At 46.4% G+C, this 20,031-nt stretch overlaps 1 protein-coding gene across 1 annotated transcript in view; it reads right to left on the bottom strand.

The window, feature by feature from the left end:
- Nucleotides 1-1,154: 1,154 nt before the first annotated feature.
- The window catches only part of LOC134444303 (alpha-2-macroglobulin-like), a gene marked incomplete at both ends in the record, with an annotated part of 29,703 nt that continues 10,826 nt past the window's right edge, over nt 1,155-20,031 (bottom strand). Inside the window, 13 exons of the mRNA XM_063193646.1 lie at nt 1,155-1,305; nt 1,690-1,773; nt 1,985-2,141; nt 2,903-2,978; nt 3,839-4,015; nt 5,037-5,120; nt 5,686-5,737; nt 7,289-7,410; nt 8,130-8,256; nt 8,490-8,715; nt 9,957-10,122; nt 13,394-13,972; nt 17,465-17,578. Of these exons, the coding sequence (XP_063049716.1) occupies nt 1,155-1,305; nt 1,690-1,773; nt 1,985-2,141; nt 2,903-2,978; nt 3,839-4,015; nt 5,037-5,120; nt 5,686-5,737; nt 7,289-7,410; nt 8,130-8,256; nt 8,490-8,715; nt 9,957-10,122; nt 13,394-13,972; nt 17,465-17,578 (2,115 nt within the window). The remainder of the gene's footprint in view (nt 1,306-1,689; nt 1,774-1,984; nt 2,142-2,902; nt 2,979-3,838; nt 4,016-5,036; nt 5,121-5,685; nt 5,738-7,288; nt 7,411-8,129; nt 8,257-8,489; nt 8,716-9,956; nt 10,123-13,393; nt 13,973-17,464; nt 17,579-20,031) is intronic.

Genomic DNA, 20,031 nt, shown 5'->3' on the forward strand with positions numbered 1-20,031 from the left:
AATGCGGGGAACTTAGACCCCTTTTTTTAGAAAAGACTTTGTTTTGCAGTTGGGAGGATGTCTCTTCCACTGAGAGACGTCTACTGCAGCTGCAATTCTGGTGTGGAATTGGGAGTAAGGAGGACGATGCACCTGTAGACCTATTGTGGTTTTAATACTCCATACACACGCTACATACAGCACCTGTAGACCTATTGTGGTTTTAATCCTCCATACACAAGCTACATACTGTAGACCTATTGTGGTTTTAATACTCCATACACACGCTACATACTGTAGACCTATTGTGGTTTTAATACTCCATACACACGCTACATACTGTAGTAGACTATTGTGGTTTTAATACTCCATACACACGCTACATACTGTAAGACCTATTGTGGTTTTAATACTCCATACACACGCTACATACAGCACCTGTAGACCTATTGTGTGGTTTAATACTCCATACACACGCTACATAACTGTAGACCTATTGTGGTTTTAATACTCCATACACACGCTACATACTGTAGACCTATTGTGGTTTTAATACTCCATACACACGCTACATACTGTAGACCTATTGTGGTTTTAATACTCCATACACACGCTACATACTGTAGACCTATTGTGGTTTTAATACTCCATACACACGCTACATACTGTACGGTTTTAATACTCCATACACACGCTACATACAGTACAGTGTGGTTTTAATACTCCATACACACGCTACATACAGGAGTAAGGAGGACGATGCACCTGTAGACCTATTGTGGTTTTAATACTCCATACACACGCTACATACAGTACAGCAGTGCAATGCTGTAATGCACTAAGACCCTGTTTGGTCGAACTAGCAACCTTTGGGCTATAAGCCGGACACCCTACCCACTTACCCAGAACTAATGTTAGTGGGAGTACTTAACCAGTGCTCTCCTCCATCCTCCTCCATGACTGAGGTACCCTGAGCATGGGACCGTCCGTTGGGGCACCGTTGGGGGCTGCCCCCTTGCACGGGTGAGGCATAAATGCAATTTTGTTGTGTGCAGTGTTCACTTGTGTGCTGTGGAGTGCTGTGTCACAATGACAACGGGATTTGGAGTTTGCCAGTTGGGCATACATTTACCGTAATTAGTGTAGTTTCAGTCCCAATGTGTAGTGTCTCTTACCGCCACTAGAGGCTGCTACAGTGTCCAGGTGTTTGAGCAGCTGAGCTCTGATCTCTTCTTCTCCTGCCAGACTGAAGGTGTAGGCCAGCAGGGCAGTGGAGTACATGTTGGACAGGTCACTAACGGACGCCTTGAGGAAACTCATGGTGCTCTCCTAACACACACAAAAAGATTTGTTTCCTTTTTTGTTTTTTGTTGTTTTTTTTTGGGGGGGGGGTATTTTGTCCTTTATTACAATAGTGTAGTGAAGAGTTGGACAGGAAATGAGAGAGAGATGAGTGGGAGAGAGAGAGAGATGGGGGAGGGGGAGGGTGTCAGGAAATGGCCCCAGGAAATGACCCCGTTGGGATACGTCAAGGAGAGAAGTTGCATATTTCCTATATAGAGGAATATCAATGTGCTGAACACAAATAAAATCCAAGAGCAATATGTGAAATCACCACAGCTAAAACAAGAATAAAGGATAAGAATAAATATTAGACACAAAGGTATCATCATAACAGCAACTGAGGAAGATGAAGTTATTTGAAGTGACTTTTCTTACGGGCACGGCCATGTCCAGTTCCAGCATTGCTGCTGTGATGTAAGCAGTGATGGTGATGTCATCATTTACTCCTCCCTATGGAAACCAGAAGAAACACTATGGAAGTGCAGCCATGGCAACAAACCACCCATCCATATTTATTCTGGAAAATGCGCCCCCATCGTAGCTTTTTAAACGTCTTGCTTTTTCTGTATTTGTGGGACATACTGTGATAGTATATTTTGTAAGTCACTTTGAAGAAAAATGCATGTTCAGAAAACGAATTGACTTATGATAATAGAGGTACCTTCATCCGGTTGTTGAAGAGCTTTCCTTGCATTTGGAAAACGCCAGACGGCATGAGTTTATTTCTCAGCCAAGTCTCAGCAGATTTTAAAACCTCTGGGTCAATGTAGGTGAAGGCCTTTGCTTTTCCAAAAGATCTCATCACAAACGCAGTTAGCCTAGAGGACGTGATAGAGAAAGAACAGTGTGTTGCATATTCCAAATATGACAGCTGAACAGAATTTCCATGACCACTTCCGTAAAAGGAAATGAAGTTTGAAAAAGCTTTTTAAAAAACCCCCCCCCCCCCCACACAGCTGTTCTATATCTGTATGAAGGTGTACACAAACACACAGTGCGAAACGTTGTTGACTTAACAGTAAGAAACAACGTTGCACACAAAACAAAAAAGTAAAACACTCAAGATCAATGATATTCCATGACTGTCCTAGCCTGGTTCCTACCAGACCTCTGTGAAGCGTTGACTATATTGACGCTTTAGAGATCAACAGAAAACGTTTCTGAAGGAATTTGTTGATAGTGAAGCAATAAATGCTCCGATTATTTTTTGACTGGAGAAATGGAATCCTGCTACATGCTCCCAGACCTAGTAGTGGAACGAAGCTGAGCAGAACTACAGGTCGGGCAAGAGTCAGGCAATGACTGTCCAAGCAAAATGGTCAAATTCCATGATTTTCCATGACTGGAAAAACCTTTATTGAAATGTCTTGATATTCCAGAACTTCAATGTCCAGTGGGAACCCTGTATACAGTGTATAGTGAGTGCAGTATGGTGGTAAAGAGCTGTAGTGAATACAGTAAAGAGCTGTAGTGAATACAGTAAAGAGCTGTAGTGAATACAGTAAAGAGCTGTAGTGAATACAGTAAAGAGCTGTAGTGAATACAGTGTGACAGGCTTTCATGATGAAGGTCCACTCACCACGTGTTCCCGTCTCCTTTGCCAAATGTGCTGTAGGCCCCGTCACTGTGTCTGTAGTTAAGCTGTCGCTGGTATCCTGTAAGTTGCAGTTGTACAAGAGACAGAATTATTGCAACTGTGCAAACAATGCACCTTACCTGGCTCTATGTTCTACGTACTTAGAATACAATTTATGTCTCTCTCTAACTTCTCTCTAAATTCTACATCACAACACTGTATCGTCAACACTCATTTCTGGTCATGTTAGTCTTCAATTCACAGAATATGCTTTTGCACAGTTGTCTACCTCAACTCAGGTTTTTGCACAATTGCCTTTTTAATTTTCCTGTATTTTTTCCCGCTCCCAGGAAGGAATCCACTCATCACATCTCACCTTTCTCCAACCTGCCATTTTTTTTTTTTTTTTACAAAAATGCAGCTTTCAACTTTTTAAATATATATTTTTTCCTACTTTTTTGTGCCTTTTTAACATTCTTTTTAACCTTTTTTGGGACTCCCAGAGCAGGGAAGCTTTTCATTGTATATATATGTTTCATATATATACACATGACAAATAAAATATCTTGTTCTCTTGTATTACTTGTGCTATACAGTATGTCTTGAAATGTCCAGGAGGGCATTATGTGTATTGATGTAAGCTACTTGACACCTTAATTTCCCCCCGGAGATAAATAAAAAGTTACTCCACTCCACTCCACTCCACTCTACTCTACTCTACTCTACTCTACTCTACAACACACATTTTGCAACCAAACTCTTCCTTCAACCATCATCACCAAAATCAGCTTGAGCCGCATGGTGCACACCAACATGAAGTATTTCAGAACAACACATCCAGGAGTTGGTGAGCTATTTTGCAAGCCAATTAAACAAACCCTGGAAATCACATATTTTGTACAACTGTCTTGGCAGTGGCAATTAAAACACCACACTGACCACTCTTGAGGAAGTTGGTGGCCCTCTCTCTGATGTCTGTGGTGAGCTGGCCAGTGTTGTGCAGATACTGCAGGATGTAGATGTTTGGGGAGAGGATGGCCATGTTCTGCTCTCCACAGCCATACGGCATCCTCAGGAGACCCTCCATGTTCTTCAGGGCACGACCCAAGATGTCTCCTGCAGGAGGAGGAGGAAGAGGAGAAGGAGGAAGAGACAAAGAAGAAGGAGGAGGATGAGGATGAGAAAGAAGAAGAAAAAGAAGAAAGAGGAGGAAGAGGAGGAGACAAGGAAGAAGAAGAAGAAGAAGGGGAAGGAGAAGAAGAAGGGGAAGGAGAAGAAGAAGAAGAAGAAGAAGAAGAAGAAGAAGAAGAAGAAGAAGAAGAAGGGGAAGGAGAAGAAGAAGAAGGGGAAGGGGAAGGAAAAGAACTCGGAGGAGGAAGAGAAGAAAAATCAGAAGAAGAAGAGGAGGAGGAGGAGGAGGCAGAGGAGGAAGAGTAGGAGGAAGAAGTTGAGGAGGAGGAGGAGGATGAGGAGAAGGAAGAAGCAGAGGAGGAGGAGGAGGAGGAGCAGGAAGATGAGGAGGAGGAGGGGGAGGAGGAAGAAGTGGAGGAGGAGGAGGAAGAGGATGAGGAGGAAGAGGAGAAGAAGAAGAGGAGGAGGAGGAGGAGGAGGAGGAGGAGGAGAAGGAAGAAGAAGAAGAAGGAGGAGGAGGAGGAGGAGGAGGAGAAGAAGGAGGAGGAGGAGACAAGGAAGAAGAAGAAGAAATGTTTTCGAAGAAGTAGTACCTGTACAGTTGCTTCCAAATAAACTCAAATTTTGGGACACAACTCTCTCACAAGTAAGATGATCTGGATGACTGAGAATCTTCACAGATATGAACAGCATTCCATCCATGTCTATTTAGCATTCCATGTCTACATTCCATGTCTATTTTTAGGTTACAATTCTTCTCTACCCTATTCGTTCACTGGGCAGGGCACAACTAAGCTGGTGTAGGTGGAGCTGTGTGTGTGTGTGTGTGTGTGTGTGTGTGTGTGTGTGTGTGTGTGTGTGTGTGTGTGTGTGTGTGTGTGTGTGTGTGTGTGTGTGTGTGTGTGTGTGTGTGTGTGTGTCTGTGTGTGAGGGAGTGAGTGAGAGAGAGAGAGAGAGAGAGAGAATGTATGAGTGTGTGAGTGAGAGAGAATGAGATGTGCGGTACCCAGCACAGAGATGGAGGCTCGTGCAGATCCCTTTATGACGTCTGCTGGCAGTTCCAGCTCCGCCTCCTCCGTTAGAGCGCCCCCTGGTGAGATGAAGATCAGAGTGTCATGATGACAGTTGGTTTCTATGGAAATTATGTGTAGAATTTGATATTGCATTTGGCATAGGGCTGGGCGATATGGAAAAAAACCTATATCACGATATGGATTACTTTATATCATGATAACGATATATATCACGATATAGCACAATTACATACGTTTTCAATTATTCTCTTTATTTGTTCTTTATTTTTTCATGTCGCAAAACAACCATTCTATAAAATGGATCTTTTTATACTTATTTTTACAGTTACATGAACTTATAGTGTGTATTGTAACAACATGAAATGTAATTAAATGATATTCAATTGTATAAAATTGATAAAATTACTATCACGATATAAACTATATAGGAGGTCACGATATACACTTTCATATCACGATAATGATATATATCGTCATATTGCCCAGCCCTAATTTATCACATGTGTGCAATAAACCTGCAACGTTACACGAAAGTGAACTTGAGAGATGGGACCAAGTCACTAATTTGCAAGTCTGACTCAAGCCCAAGTCACAAGTCCGCATCTCTGGTGCTGTACTCACCCTTTGGACATAGCAGCCAATTGAAGCTTTCTGTTTTCTCTGTTCCTTCAGCCTTGATTGACAAAAAATCCATAATGAAAAGAGTAAACAGTAGGTATGTGCATTATGACTATACCTCAAGACTTCATTAGAGTATCAATAGAGTACATATAATATGGTTTCCATTAGAGGACCAAAAGAGTACATATTATTTCCATTCGAGTACATATTATTTCCATTAGAGTACATATGATTTCCAATAGAGTACATATGATTTCCATTAGAAGACAATTAAAGTACATATTATTTCCATTAGAGTGCCATTAGAGTACATGTGATTTCCATTAGAGTGCCATTAGAGTACATATTATTTCCATTAGAGTGCCATTAGAGTACATGTGATTTCCATTAGAGTGCCATTAGAGTACATGTGATTTCCTTCCCCTCCTCCACACTAGAGGGCAGTAGTAGTAATGGAGGGAGGCCTGACCAGATTAAAAGGAGGAACTTAAAACCAAACGGTGTGATGCTCGTGGTAAATATTCATGAAAAATACAAATTTTAAACAGGCAAGACACATTTTACCACACTAGGACATTATTGAAAATGCACAACAATACCTCTTCCTAATACATGTTCTCTATGTCTTCTGTTGCCCAGTCTTGCACTTTAAATGTCTGTATGTGTATTGTATGTGTACAGTCTATGCCTATACTGTCTATGTCTATACCTAAAGTATGTCTATGTCTGCATGGGAAAGTAAGAAACGCAATTTCAATTATTTGCATGACCAGTGCATGTAAAAAAAATTGACAATAAAGCCGACTTGACAACTTTTGATGATGACTTGCTACTTACGTACAACTTTTCAAACAGGCAAGACAGCTTTTGATAATGACATATAAGACCTTTAAGAACGTGTGATGTTGCTAATCAAGGATAGTAGGTGCGATCGAGATATCGCAACGGCTGTATCCGCATTTAGACAGCAATGCATTCTGGCTCAAAAAGTTGCATGACGGTTAGATTTCCTGTCAAACTTCAAAATTTCGGTGATGTTGCGTCGACGAGGTGACATGTCACATGGTGTCAAACTATCGCGGGATGAATGCGACTGCAGTCAGATCTTGCAACCTCTGCAGTTGCTTATCCCCTTCAATGCTCGCCTGCAGACTGCCTCCGAGGTCACGCGCCCATGAACTGGTTGGTTAACAACTCACTCATGTATGTATGAGTCTTGTCTCACACCCCATACACAAGTTTGCGCAGGTCCCCACTTCAGCTCCTCCTCACTGCCTGTCCCCCCACTCCTCACACGTGGTGTGTTAGTAGAGCAAACTGGTGCGAGCTCATCGTCTCGTTCATATTTGTGGCTGACTTTAAATGCGCTGTATTTAATAACACCCACATCGTGACAACAAGTTCTCGCTCACGTGCTTCGTCTATGTTGGTCGACAGCAACAAAGTCGTCTGGGGCTACTGATTGCATTTGAGATGCACACTTCGCCATTACAATGCATTCTGGGTAGAATTCTGTGCCATCACGAACGAGCCCAATGTGTCTGGCTGTACCCAGAATGCAATTGTAGTTTCGAACGAGCCCAATGTGTGCGGCTGTACCTACCTTGACCAGCAGAGGGCGTGTGACTATGTCAATGCGGCCCCTCTCAGGCACTGTCACCAACTCATTGCCACACGGGGTCTGGGAGGAGGTAGCCTCCGCAGCCACAGTAATATTCATCAGCCCTGCCACACGGAACATGCAGTACACAGTATTATGTACTATTATAGTATACTGTACATACAGAGACCGACAGAGAACTATGGTGGATCCTACATAACATGACATAACTGACTGAAAGACTCATCCGAAAAGCAGAGGCTGCAGGCATAGAAAAGGGAATTCCCGATAGCTTGGTTTACAGTGACAACAAAGTACAGTACAGTTGACACCCGCAGGTCCACATGATTCATACATGGTTGAATGAGGGTCATTGAAAAGTAAGCACTTTGGTTCCTTATGAAAGTGAAAGTGAAAGTGTGTGGTGCAACAACCAGCACCGGTGTGACAGACTATCTGGTATATCCATAACAACACACACACACACACACACACACACACACACACACACACACACACACACACACACACACACACACACACACACACACACACACACACACACACACACACACACACACACACACACACACTGTATTACCAGAGATTCTTTAAGTATATAGAGATATGCCAATGTAATAGGTTTCTATGGGCACCTAACATGACCAGGTTCCGGTCTGCCTAAAGGGCCGTGTCATAATGATCCTAATATTGAATAGAACAGTCCTTAGGTCTGCCAAGGTCTGCCTAAAGGGGGATTTCCCCCCCTCCTCCTTGCAAAAGTACAACCCGGAAACAATGGGCCAAAGGAACCTCTCTCTCTCTCTACTCTCTCTGGTATTACCGAGCGTGGAGGGCACCAGTGTCCAGCTGAAGGTCTTCCTGCCGTTGGCACACAGACAGGAGGAGTACTGGCCATCAGCAGAGGGGCTCAGACTGAAGTCTGATGAGGGGGCTGGAGTCACTATCACCTACACACACACACACACACACACACACACAGACAAAGACACGCACACAGTCACACACAAAGACACGCACACACACACACACACACACACACACACGGTGTAAAACATACATCACAGCAGCAATCAGTTGGAATTCAGAATTGAATTATCATATTCATATTGCTACACTGGACTTCAGCCTAGAGTATGATGTCATGATGAATACAATATGGAGGTGTATCGCATAGCCGTACCATGATGCACTTGGGCAGGTAGTTGAAGACGGTGGCTTTGAGCTGGAAGGTCTCTCCCCGTATGATGGAGTATGGCAGGGACAGCTCCAGGAAGAAGGGCTGGAAAACGGTGAGCTTGACTGACGGAGCGAGACCAAAGCCCTGGGGGTGCAGGCAGAAGGCCTCCGTCTCCCAGCTGGTGATGGTGTCGGGGACAGTGATGGGGACCTGCGTGGTTCCAGGCTCTCTGTGTGATACACATTCAATATATTAAATAACATACATGGAAAACTAAAAACATTTCACTCAACACCAAACTCAGAATCTTCAACTCCAATGTCAAAACAGTGCTGCTATATGGATCAGAAACCTGGAGGACCGCCAAACACATCACAAATAAACTGCAGACCTTCATAAACCACTGCCTAAGACGCATCCTGAGGATCTTCTGGCCCAACCGCATCAGCAACATCAGCCTGTGGGAACGCACCAAGCAAGAAACAATAGAGATACAGCCCATAAGGAGGAAGTGGAGCTGGATTGGACATACACTGAGGAAGAACAACACAGCTATAACCAAACAGGCATTAACATGGAACCCACAAGGCAAGAGAGGCAGAGGGAGACCCAAGAACAACTGGAGAAGGAGCACAGAGCAGGATGTAAAGAAGAGGGGACTGTCGTGGAAGCAGCTGGAGAAAATGGTCCAAGACAGACGAGGGTGGAAACTCTTCATCAATGGCCTATGTTCCGAAAGGAACGTAAAGGCCTAAGTAAGTAAGTCAAGTGTGTGACACACCCCGCACAAGTCAAAAAGTGTGCGGTGCACGCACATCCCAAAAAAGGTGATAGATATAAATAAATGCATGAACAAAAAAATAGCTGAAAACATTGACTTTTGATCTGACATAAAGTGCTGACTCCCATTTCACCCCTTAGCCCTACGCTTTCCCCCTTCCCTTCTGTTTTGTGTGCTCTTGTGTAGGGGTAGAGGTGTCCCAATTCACTTTACAGACAGAGGCGAAGGTACACCTCCGCTACAACAGCAAGCATACAGTGCCTCCAGCCTCACCCTCTCACCCCACCTCCTCCTGGAGCCATGTTTCACTCACCCCACCTCCTCCAGGAGTCAGAGCCATGTTTCACTCACCCCACCTCCTCAAGAGTCTGTTTCACTCACCCCACCTCCTCCAGGAGCCAGAGTCTGTTTCACTCACTCCACCTCCTCCAGAGTCTGTTTCACTCTCCCCACCTCCTCCAGAGTCATGTTTCACTCACCCCACCTCCTCCAGAGTCCATGTTTCACTCACCCCACCTCCTCCAGGATCCATGTTTCACTCACCCCACCTCCTCCAGGAGTCAGAGCCATGTTTCACTCACCCCACCTCCTCCAGGGTCCAGAGTCATGTTTCACTCTCCCCACCTCCTCCAGGGTCCAGAGCCATGTTTCACTCACCCCACCTCCTCCAGGAGTCATGTTTCACTCACCCCACCTCCTCCAGGGTCCAGAGCCATGTTTCTGGGAAGACTGTGCGGACCGTCACGCCAGCAGATTCAGCATCAGCTGCTTCAGATACATCATTGGCATCCTTCAATTCTTCCTCCGCCTCCGCCTCCGCCTCCTCCTCCTCCTCCGCCTCGTTCACAGCGAAACCTAACAGAAGTCACAACAACAGTAATATTAGTTTAGTTTGGTTATGACGTGTCTGATAGGATACCAATTTTGGGGCAGCCGTGGCCTAGTGGTTAAGGACATGGACTTAAGATCAGAGGGTTGCAAGTTTGAGTCCCACACTTCCACCTGTAAGTCGCTTTGGATGACAGCGTCAGCTAAGTGTAATGTAATTTAATGTAATGTAATCATGTAGACTGTCAACCAGCCAAGAGAAAGTCTCATAGCAGGCTGATTTACAATGCCTGTCCCTATAACGGCTTTAATAATGCCCAAAAACTATTACATTTAAAACAAAATCAGTCTACCCATTTATCCAATCCATATACTGTACATATACCCTGCTATACACTGTATTATAGTACATACTGTACTTATGTTACATTCAGACTATAGAAATTAAAGAGACATCAGACACATCCAAAATCATGTGAGTGACCACCCCTCCCCCTCCCCTCCCCTTCCTCCCAGGTAACTACTCTATAATAAATACCTCCCAGGTAACTACTCTATAATAAATACCTCCCAGATAACTACTCTATAAATACCTCCCAGGTAAATACTCTATAATAAATACCTCCCAGGTAACTACTCTATAATAAATACCTCCCAGGTAACTACTCTATAAATACCTCCCAGGTAACTACTCTATAATAAATACCTCCCAGGTAAATACTCCATAAATACCTCCCAGGTAACTACTCTATAATAAATACCTCCCAGGTAACTACTATAAATACCTCCCAGGTAACTACTCTATACCTCCCAGGTAACTACTCTATAATAAATACCTCCCAGGTAAATACTCCATAAATACCTCCCAGGTAACTACTCTATAATAAATACCTCCCAGGTAACTACTCTATAAATACCTCCCAGGTAAATACTCCATAAATACCTCCCAGGTAACTACTCCATAAATACCTCCCAGGTAAATACTCCATAAATACCTCCCAGGTAACTACTCTATAATAAATACCTCCCAGGTAACTACTCTATACCTCCCAGGTAACTACTCCATAAATACCTCCCAGGTAACTACTCTATAATAAATACCTCCCAGGTAACTACTCTATACCTCCCAGGTAACTACTCTATAATAAATACCTCCCAGGTAACTACTATAAATACCTCCCAGGTAACTACTCTATAATAAATACCTCCCAGGTAACTACTCCATAAATACCTCCCAGGTAACTACTATAAATACCTCCCAGGTAACTACTCTATACCTCCCAGGTAACTACTATAAATACCTCCCAGGTAACTACTCCATAAATACCTCCCAGGTAACTACTCCATAAATACCTCCCAGGTAACTACTATAAATACCTCCCAGGTAACTACTCTATACCTCCCAGGTAACTACTATAAATACCTCCCAGGTAACTACTCCATAAATACCTCCCAGGTAACTACTATAAATACCTCCCAGGTAACTACTCCATAAATACTGCAGGATGGTATAATAATAACAGTAAATAGAAAAAATAAAATAGAAAAATATAAAAAGAACAGAAATCCTTTCCATTACACTTACCATCTTGAAGACCATCTTTCGGACTATGACGCATGCTCATGTAAAACACTAACAGAAAGAGAGCAAAAAACATTGACATTTGAACAAAACACAATCATCAACAATTTACCTACATCTTCAAACTCGCCAAACGTCGAGTTTCAACTGAGTTTCAAAATCAACTGACAGAAACAAATCAGAAAACAGAAGAGAAATGAAAGGCGTAGTAACACCTAGTGCATGCTTCAGTCTGACTGACTGGTAGCACACACACAGCTCAGACAGCTATGATCAGCTCATCTCAATTCAGAGCATATTGTAATAAACCTTGAGTGTGAGTCGGAGAACAGAGTACTAGGCAGACAACAATTTGGAGAGGAAAAACAGCAATTTTATTTATTACAAAAATTCATTTAAAAGGGCCTGTGACGAAGCGGGGTCAGAGCCCGCGGGCGAATCAACACATGGAACAGCGGCTGTACACACCACTACAAAGTCCCACACGGCCAAACCATGGCAGGCTAGTCTATTAAATACACACCTCCACACAGTACACAATTTGACGGGCAACACACATCTAACCCCAATACATTAACCCCAAGGCACGGCACACTTGGATTCACACCACACAACTACGGTACTAAATTCGAATGCTGGCACACATCAAACTTTAGCAGGTTTAAGGCACTGCACACGAGACATGCAAAATCCCCACTACAGTACTGGAGCTAAACATGCGTACCCATCAAACCCCATACATTTCCCACAAGGGTATTGCACACCATAAACCATGCAAAATAGTACACACAATAGGCTAGGGCTATAACATGACATTGGTTTCCCCGCGACTCTCCCCGCCCGCACACATGGCCATAATTAAAACACACGCTCACACACACACACACACACACACACACACACACACTCGATATCGTTTTAAAACTTAGCTGTCCCGTGGAGCAACGAGACCCTCCCCCGGGGTCTGGGTATGACGCTGAGAAGCGAGTGGAGGCTCTGGTGGTGAATGGGAGGCCAGAATACTCCTGGCTGGGAAGTCGCACCGTTGAGTCCACACTCCTACAATTCCCGGCCCTACTCACCTCGCACCCCAATAACTGTCTTCACCGTCGGCAGCCCTAACCGGCTACGAACGGCCCCCGCCCCCCAACCTCGAGTGTAGCTCAGCGTGAGGCACACGCTAGCTTCCACTCCTAGCAGCCCGGCCCTCTCTCACGCTGCCCGCTGTCTATCTTCGCCGCCGGTAGCCCTAAGCGACTACGAACGGCAACCACCCCCCCAACAGCGAGTGCGACTCGACGTGGAAAGCGTTCTGCTCCTTCCCCGCACAACTACCGTGTGCTTCCCACTTCTATTTCTCTCCTTTCCACTCCCAAACGCCACCATCACCTCTAATGATCCACAGCGCGTCCCCAATTAGCCCACAGGTGCACGACATTAAGTCACCCACTGCTATCCCTGCTCCCTCCCCGCTCCACAACCAATCACCCCACCCATAAGCACAACATAAACAATCATTACACTCCCCCCACCCATCAGGTAGACTCGCCCCGAGTCGAAATCACATTTCATAGTCCATAGACCATACAGGAGGCCTTCTCAGTCGCCCTGGGCATGAGTCCCGGGGTAGCGATGCCCCTTGTTGCGCCTCCCCGGCTCTGGCTGAGTGGCTCATTGTCTCTGCCTGCATAGGTCTAGCGCGTAATGGCTCCTGACCACCTCTGTGCTCCCTGGCTGGCACAGGCCAGCCTGGCCTGCGGGATTTCGGTGCGGCACCACAGTGTCCTGGCACACCGTTTTCTCCCGCCAAACGTGTAACTGGGGGCACCCCAGCCCCAGCTCCCAACAACTCAGGTGTCTGTTGCCGGGTCACCTCAGACCGAATGCCCGTGGCCCCTCGCATGGCTGCAGGGGTCTGCGGATGGGCCTCCCTGGGCCGAACACCCCCTGGCATGGCTGCAGAGGTCTGCAGCTCGTCCACGCTGGGCCGCACACCCCCTGGCGTGGCGGCAGGAGTCGGTGGCTGGGTCCCCTCAGGTCCGGCACCCTCTGGCCTGGCTACAGAGGTCTGCGGCTGGTGGTCCCCCTCAGGCCGGATACCCTCTGGCGTGGCTGCAGAGGCATGCGGCTGGGTCCCCTCAGGCCGGATACCCTCTGGCGTGGCTGCAGAGGCATGTGGCTGGGTCCCCTCAGGCCGGATACCCTCTGGCGTGGCTGCAGAGGCATGTGGCTGGGTCCCCTCAGGCCTGCTACCCGTGGCCCCTCGGGTGTCTGCATCACTGTGGTTAGAAGCTTCTGGGGCAGAAGAAAGACAGGGTTTGAGTCTATTGAAATGAACAACCATTTCTGCCCCCCTTCCACGGGCATCACCCGATACAACACTTCTGTTATCCTCTCCAGGACCTTAAATGGCCCCACAAATCTTCGTTGCAATTTTGGGCAAAGTCCCCTTTTTCTTAGCTTTACCCCGAACCCATACCAATTCCCCAGCTGAATAGTACTGGAAGTGGGCTCTGAAATCATAAGCCTCCTTCTGTCTCCCGGAGGCTCTAGACTGATGACCTTTAACCGCCTCTACCACCGTAGACAATGTCTGCAGTAATCTGGCCACATATTCAGAAGCAGAAGAAAATTGTGCCCCATCCCCCAGATTAAGCATTACATCCACAGGTAGGACAATCTCCTGCCCGAAGACAACTTTGTACGGTGTGAAACCAGTACTGGAGTGAACGCTGCTCCTGTATGCCATCATCACATAAGGTAACAGTAGGTCCCAATTGGTTTGGTTATCATCTACAAAAAGGGACAGCATAGATGCCAGTGTTCTGTTAAACCTTTCGATCATTCCATCTGATTGAGGGTGATACGCTGATGTTCGGGTCTTATGAATATTGAGCAGCTCGCATACCTCCTTAAATAGCCTTGATTCAAAATTACGACCCTGGTCCGTATGTATTACCCTTGGTGTTCCAAACCGGCACACCCACTGTTCCACCAACAATTTGGCCACCGTTTCAGCTTCCTGGTTAGGCAAGGGAAAGGCCTCAGTCCATTTTGAAAAGTAATCACCTATAACTACAATGTATTTGCTGTTCCTGGAGGTTTCAGGGAGAGGCCCCAAGATATCTAATGCCACTCTTTCATATGGCCTTGAGGCTACCACAGATTGGAGGGGTGCCCGCCATTGTTTCCCAACAGCTTTGCGGGATCCACAATCCACACACTCACGACACCATTGCTTCACATCCCCAAACCAACCCAACCAATAGAAGCGATCTTTTACTTTGGCCTGCAACTTCTCTATACCCAAATGACCACCCGTAGCATCATTGTGTAGCTGCTTTAAGATTTTTGACACCATTGCAGCGGGGACCACCACCTGTACCTGGTTTGCAGCATCAGAGTTGGGTGGAGGGACTCTCACCAACCGGGAGCCCTGCATTCTTAATTGAGACCACACCAGCGCATACTTTTGCAGTTCGTCTGGAGGCTGCAAACCACCATCCCCCCCAGTCTTGAGAGAAATGATCGCCTGGAGCTCACCATCTGCTCTCTGAGCCAGAGTCAATTCATCCCCCTCCCCTCCCAACATTACCTTGGCGGGCACACTTTGTACAGCAGCTATGACTGACACTCCCTGGGTCAAGGAGGATGGTTCAGGGTCCTGGGGTGGGGACAAGTATGCAGGCAGTCTCGAAAGGGGGTCCGCGTTACTGTGATTTCGTCCTGGGCGATGCACAATTTTATATTGAAAGCTAGCCAACTGCTCCACCCATCTGGCTAACTGCCCCTCCAGCCCTTGAAAATTATGCAACCACCTCAGGGAGGCATGATCTGTACGCAGGATAAACTCCTTACCCAACAAATAATGCTTAAAATGTTTTATAAAAGTAACCATCGCCAACAGCTCCTTTTTAGTGGTGGCATACTTTCTTTCTGGCTTAGACAATGCTCTGCTAGCATAGGCTATCACATGTTCACCTTCACCCCCCTCCTGTGACAACACCGCCCCAATTCCTGCATCACTTGCGTCAGTGTCCAAGATGAATGTTTTGGAGGGGTCAGGGTACCCTAGGATAGGGGCTGACATTAAGCTACGTTTCAAGTGCTCAAAGGCTGCCTGACATGCCTCCGTCCACTTGAAACGCCTGCCTTTTTCTGTGAGCTGGTGAAGGGGGCGAGCAATTTCAGCAAACCCCCGCACGAATCTTCGATAATAGGATGCCAAGCCTACAAAACTCCTGACCTCGGTCTGCGTTTTTGGCACTGGCCACTGGCGTACAGCCTCCACCTTAGCAGGATCAGCTTTAACCCCTTCTGAGGAAATGATGTGGCCCAAATACTGCACCTCTGTGGCAAACAAATTACATTTTGCAGGTTTGACTTTGAGATTGGCTTGGCGTAATTTTGTCAACACTTCATCAAGACGGCCTAAATGTTCCTGGAATGTGCGCCCAAATGTAATAATATCGTCCAAATAAACGAGGCAAGTGGTCCACTGAAGATCTGCTAGCACCAGATCCATCAGTCGTTGAAACGTACTAGGGCTGTTACAAAGACCAAAACTGAGGACATTAAATTCAAACAGCCCCTGACGAGTAATAAAAGCAGTTTTATGTTTATCCCTAGGGTCCAGCTCTACTTGCCAGTAGCCACTGGCTAAATCAAGAGTAGAGAACCAACAGGCTTTATTTAAACTGTCAAGGGCATCGTCAATCCGGGGCAACGGATACGCATCTTTTCTGGTGACATCATTTAATTTGCGATAATCAACACAAAATCTGAGGCCACCATCACGTTTGCGCACCAAAACTACAGGCGCAGCCCAGGGACTGTAGGACGGCTGGATGATGTCATTTTCTAGCATGAGTTTTAAATGGTCAGACACTTCCTGTTGTAAATGAAGTGGGACACGGCGGGGTGGTAATTTTATGGGCATCGCATCTCCTGTGTCAATCTGATGTAAGGTTAAGTGGGTCCTCCCCAGATCGCCCTCACCTTCACTGAACACGGACACATTTTTTCTCCAACAAAGCACGAATGGATGAGAGTTCGGATGGAGAAAAATTCTTATCCCCCAACCCAAACTGCGCCATAAGCGAATCGACAGTCCATTGTTGGCTTGAGCCATCCTCCTCATCTAACGGCTCCGCCCCACACCCCACCTCAATATCCGTATGTAAAGTGCCCAACCTCATGCCCTCCTGCAAGGTAAGCGTATCCTCGGTCACATTAATTACTCGAATTGGTAGTGTTCCCTTATTCACTCTACAAACAACCCGAGCAATCATTACATCACACTGGTTGGATAAAGTGTCTACAGGTTCCAACATACCCTCACGACCGGGCCCCAGCAGGTTATCCACTTTGCCTGCAATGATCACCTCACTACGGGGGGGAATTACAGTGTCTTCCCGGGACAGTCACAGGGCGGGGCTTATCCATTTCTGCTGGAACAATTAGGGGAAAACATTTTACCCATTATGCGACATTCATTCTTTCCAAAATCTACCATGACTCCATGTTTATTTAGAAAATCGAATCCCAAAAGAATATCTTGTGAGGGCACGTCAGCTACTAGAAATTCTGTGATCAACGCCAATGAGTCAAACTGGCAGATAGTTTGCCACTTTCCCAAAATTCCCATAAGCCCACCATTGGCAGCAGAAACCTCCCCATGATGCCCAGTCAGTTCGGATCCCCCCTTAGTGATGTCAAGCCATATTTGTTTTGGTATTACTGACAGAGTAGCTCCACTATCGATCAAAAGAAGAGACTCGGACCCACCTATTTTGGCCTCAATGTATCCTGAGCCACCCTGGTAACTTGAAGAGGCCGCATAAGCACCAACTCTCATGGGGGCAGGCAGTGGGCCTATGGTACCTGCCCCCTGTAGTTTCCCTGCAAGTATGGACAGTCACGTTTAATATGTCGGGTACACCCACATTCCCAACAACCATCCCCAGCCTCTCTGGCTTTATTTGCAGGCCCTGGCACAGGAGCACCACTTCGAGGGTTCTGCCCAGGCACCCTAAAAAGCTGGCCAGCTGATGTAGTATTCCGCATAGACTGTTGCATGTTACCCACTGTGGTGCTAAGGGACTTCACTTCTTGCCTCAACTCCTCCACCATCCCCAACACCATTGTCATTGGTTCATCACTTTTTGGTTTATTCTCTACTCCCCTTACTTTGGCATCAACCGTCAGGTGGGTTTGTTCCAAATTTTTAAGCAGCTCAATTTCAGCAGCCAAATCAATGGCATCTTCTAAGGTCTTAGGCTTGGCTCGTCGCAGTGTAATACGAAAATCACCAGTTGCAAAGTGTGTGAGAAATTGGTCTCTAGCTAACATATCACGAGTGGAATTGTCAGCAGCGGGGTAAGCTTTTAAGGCAAGGCGGCGAAGGGCATTTCCAAATTCACGAGCAGTTTCATTATGCATACGACGGCGATCAGTAAAAGCAGCCCGACTCCAGTCTGTACTGTCACAGGGCTCAAAACATCTAGCCATAGCTGCTTTTAACAAGCCATAATTTCCTTTTGCGTCACCAGACAGGCCACTATAAATATCCCTAGCGCGACCTGAGAGTAAAAGGGACATGAATTTTAATTTTAAGTCGTCATCCCAACCATTAACCTCTGCAGCCAAGTCAAATTGTTCGGACCAATCAGACCACTCACGGCCAACACCAGTGAAGGTCTCGGGCATAAACACTGGTCGTGCAGTAGCATTAGGCCGCCCCACAGAGCCCGACCCGGCAGGTCTAACCTCATTAGGCCTATCCTCCGTCACCGACATATTTACCACACTCACTAGGTTTTATGAAAAAAAAAAGAAACACTTCCGTAAGGGAAGAGTCCCACCGCTGCCACCAGTGTAATAAACCTTGAGTGTGAGTCGGAGAACAGAGTACTAGGCAGACAACAATTTGGAGAGGAAAAACAGCAATTTTATTTATTACAAAAATTCATTTAAAAAGGGCCTGTGACGAAGCGGGGTCAGAGCCCGCGGGCGAATCAACACATGGAACAGCGGCTGTACACACCACTACAAAGTCCCACACGGCCAAACCATGGCAGGCTAGTCTATTAAATACACACCTCCACACAGTACACAATTTGACGGGCAACACACATCTAACCCCAATACATTAACCCCAAGGCACGGCACACTTGGATTCACACCACACAACTACGGTACTAAATTCGAATGCTGGCACACATCAAACTTTAGCAGGTTTAAGGCACACACGAGACATGCAAAATCCCCACTACAGTACTGGAGCTAAACATGCGTACCCATCAAACCCCATACATTATTTCCCCCAAGGGTATTGCACACCATAAACCATGCAAAATAGTACACACAATAGGCTAGGGCTATAACATGACATTGGTTTCCCCGCGACTTTCCCCGCCCGCACACATGGCCATAATTAAAACACACGCACACGCACACACACACACACACACACACTCGATGTCGTTTTAAAACTTAGCTGTCCCGTGGAGCAACAAGACCCTCTCCCGGGGTCTGGGTACGACGCTGAGAAGCGAGTGGAGGCTCTGGTGGTGAATGGGAGGCCAGAATACTCCTGGCTGGGAAGTCGCACCGTTGAGTCCACACTCCTACAATTCCCGGCCCTACTCACCTCGCACCCCGATAACTGTCTTCACCGTCGGCAGCCCTAACCGGCTACGAACGGCCCCCGCCCCCCAACCTCGAGTGTAGCTCAGCGTGAGGCACACGCTAGCTTCCACTCCTAGCAGCCCGGCCCTCTCTCACGCTGCCCGCTGTCTATCTTCGCCGCCGGTAGCCCTAAGCGACTACGAACGGCAACCACCCCCCAACAGCGAGTGCGACTCGACGTGGAAAGCGTTCTGCTCCTTCCCAGCACAACTACCGTGTGCTTCCCACTTCTATTTCTCTCCTTTCCACTCCCAAACGCCACCATCACCTCTAATGATCCACAGCGCGTCCCCAATTAGCCCACAGGTGCACGACATTAAGTCACCCACTGCTATCCCTGCTCCCTCCCCGCTCCACAACCAATCACCCCACCCATAAGCACAACATAAACAATCATTACACTATTTTATGATGGAAGTAAGGTGGACTGAGAACTATGGAAGTACGAGTTAGGCAAATCCCCCTGACTTCTGTTTACTAATTTTACAAAAACATGGCGACTCATGGAGCCTTTGACACACAAGGCCTATCTCAAAACCTAGTGCAGTGCCCTTCCAAGTGTATCAGCCTAATTAGTCACGCCCAGTGATTGGATACTCTGGTGAACTCTACGGAATATCCAATCACTGGATGTGACTAAAAAAAGAGTATCCGATTTAGTAAAA

This window comes from Engraulis encrasicolus, unplaced genomic scaffold, assembly GCF_034702125.1.
Source record: "Engraulis encrasicolus isolate BLACKSEA-1 unplaced genomic scaffold, IST_EnEncr_1.0 scaffold_503_np1212, whole genome shotgun sequence".
Lineage (NCBI taxonomy): Eukaryota > Metazoa > Chordata > Actinopteri > Clupeiformes > Engraulidae > Engraulis > Engraulis encrasicolus.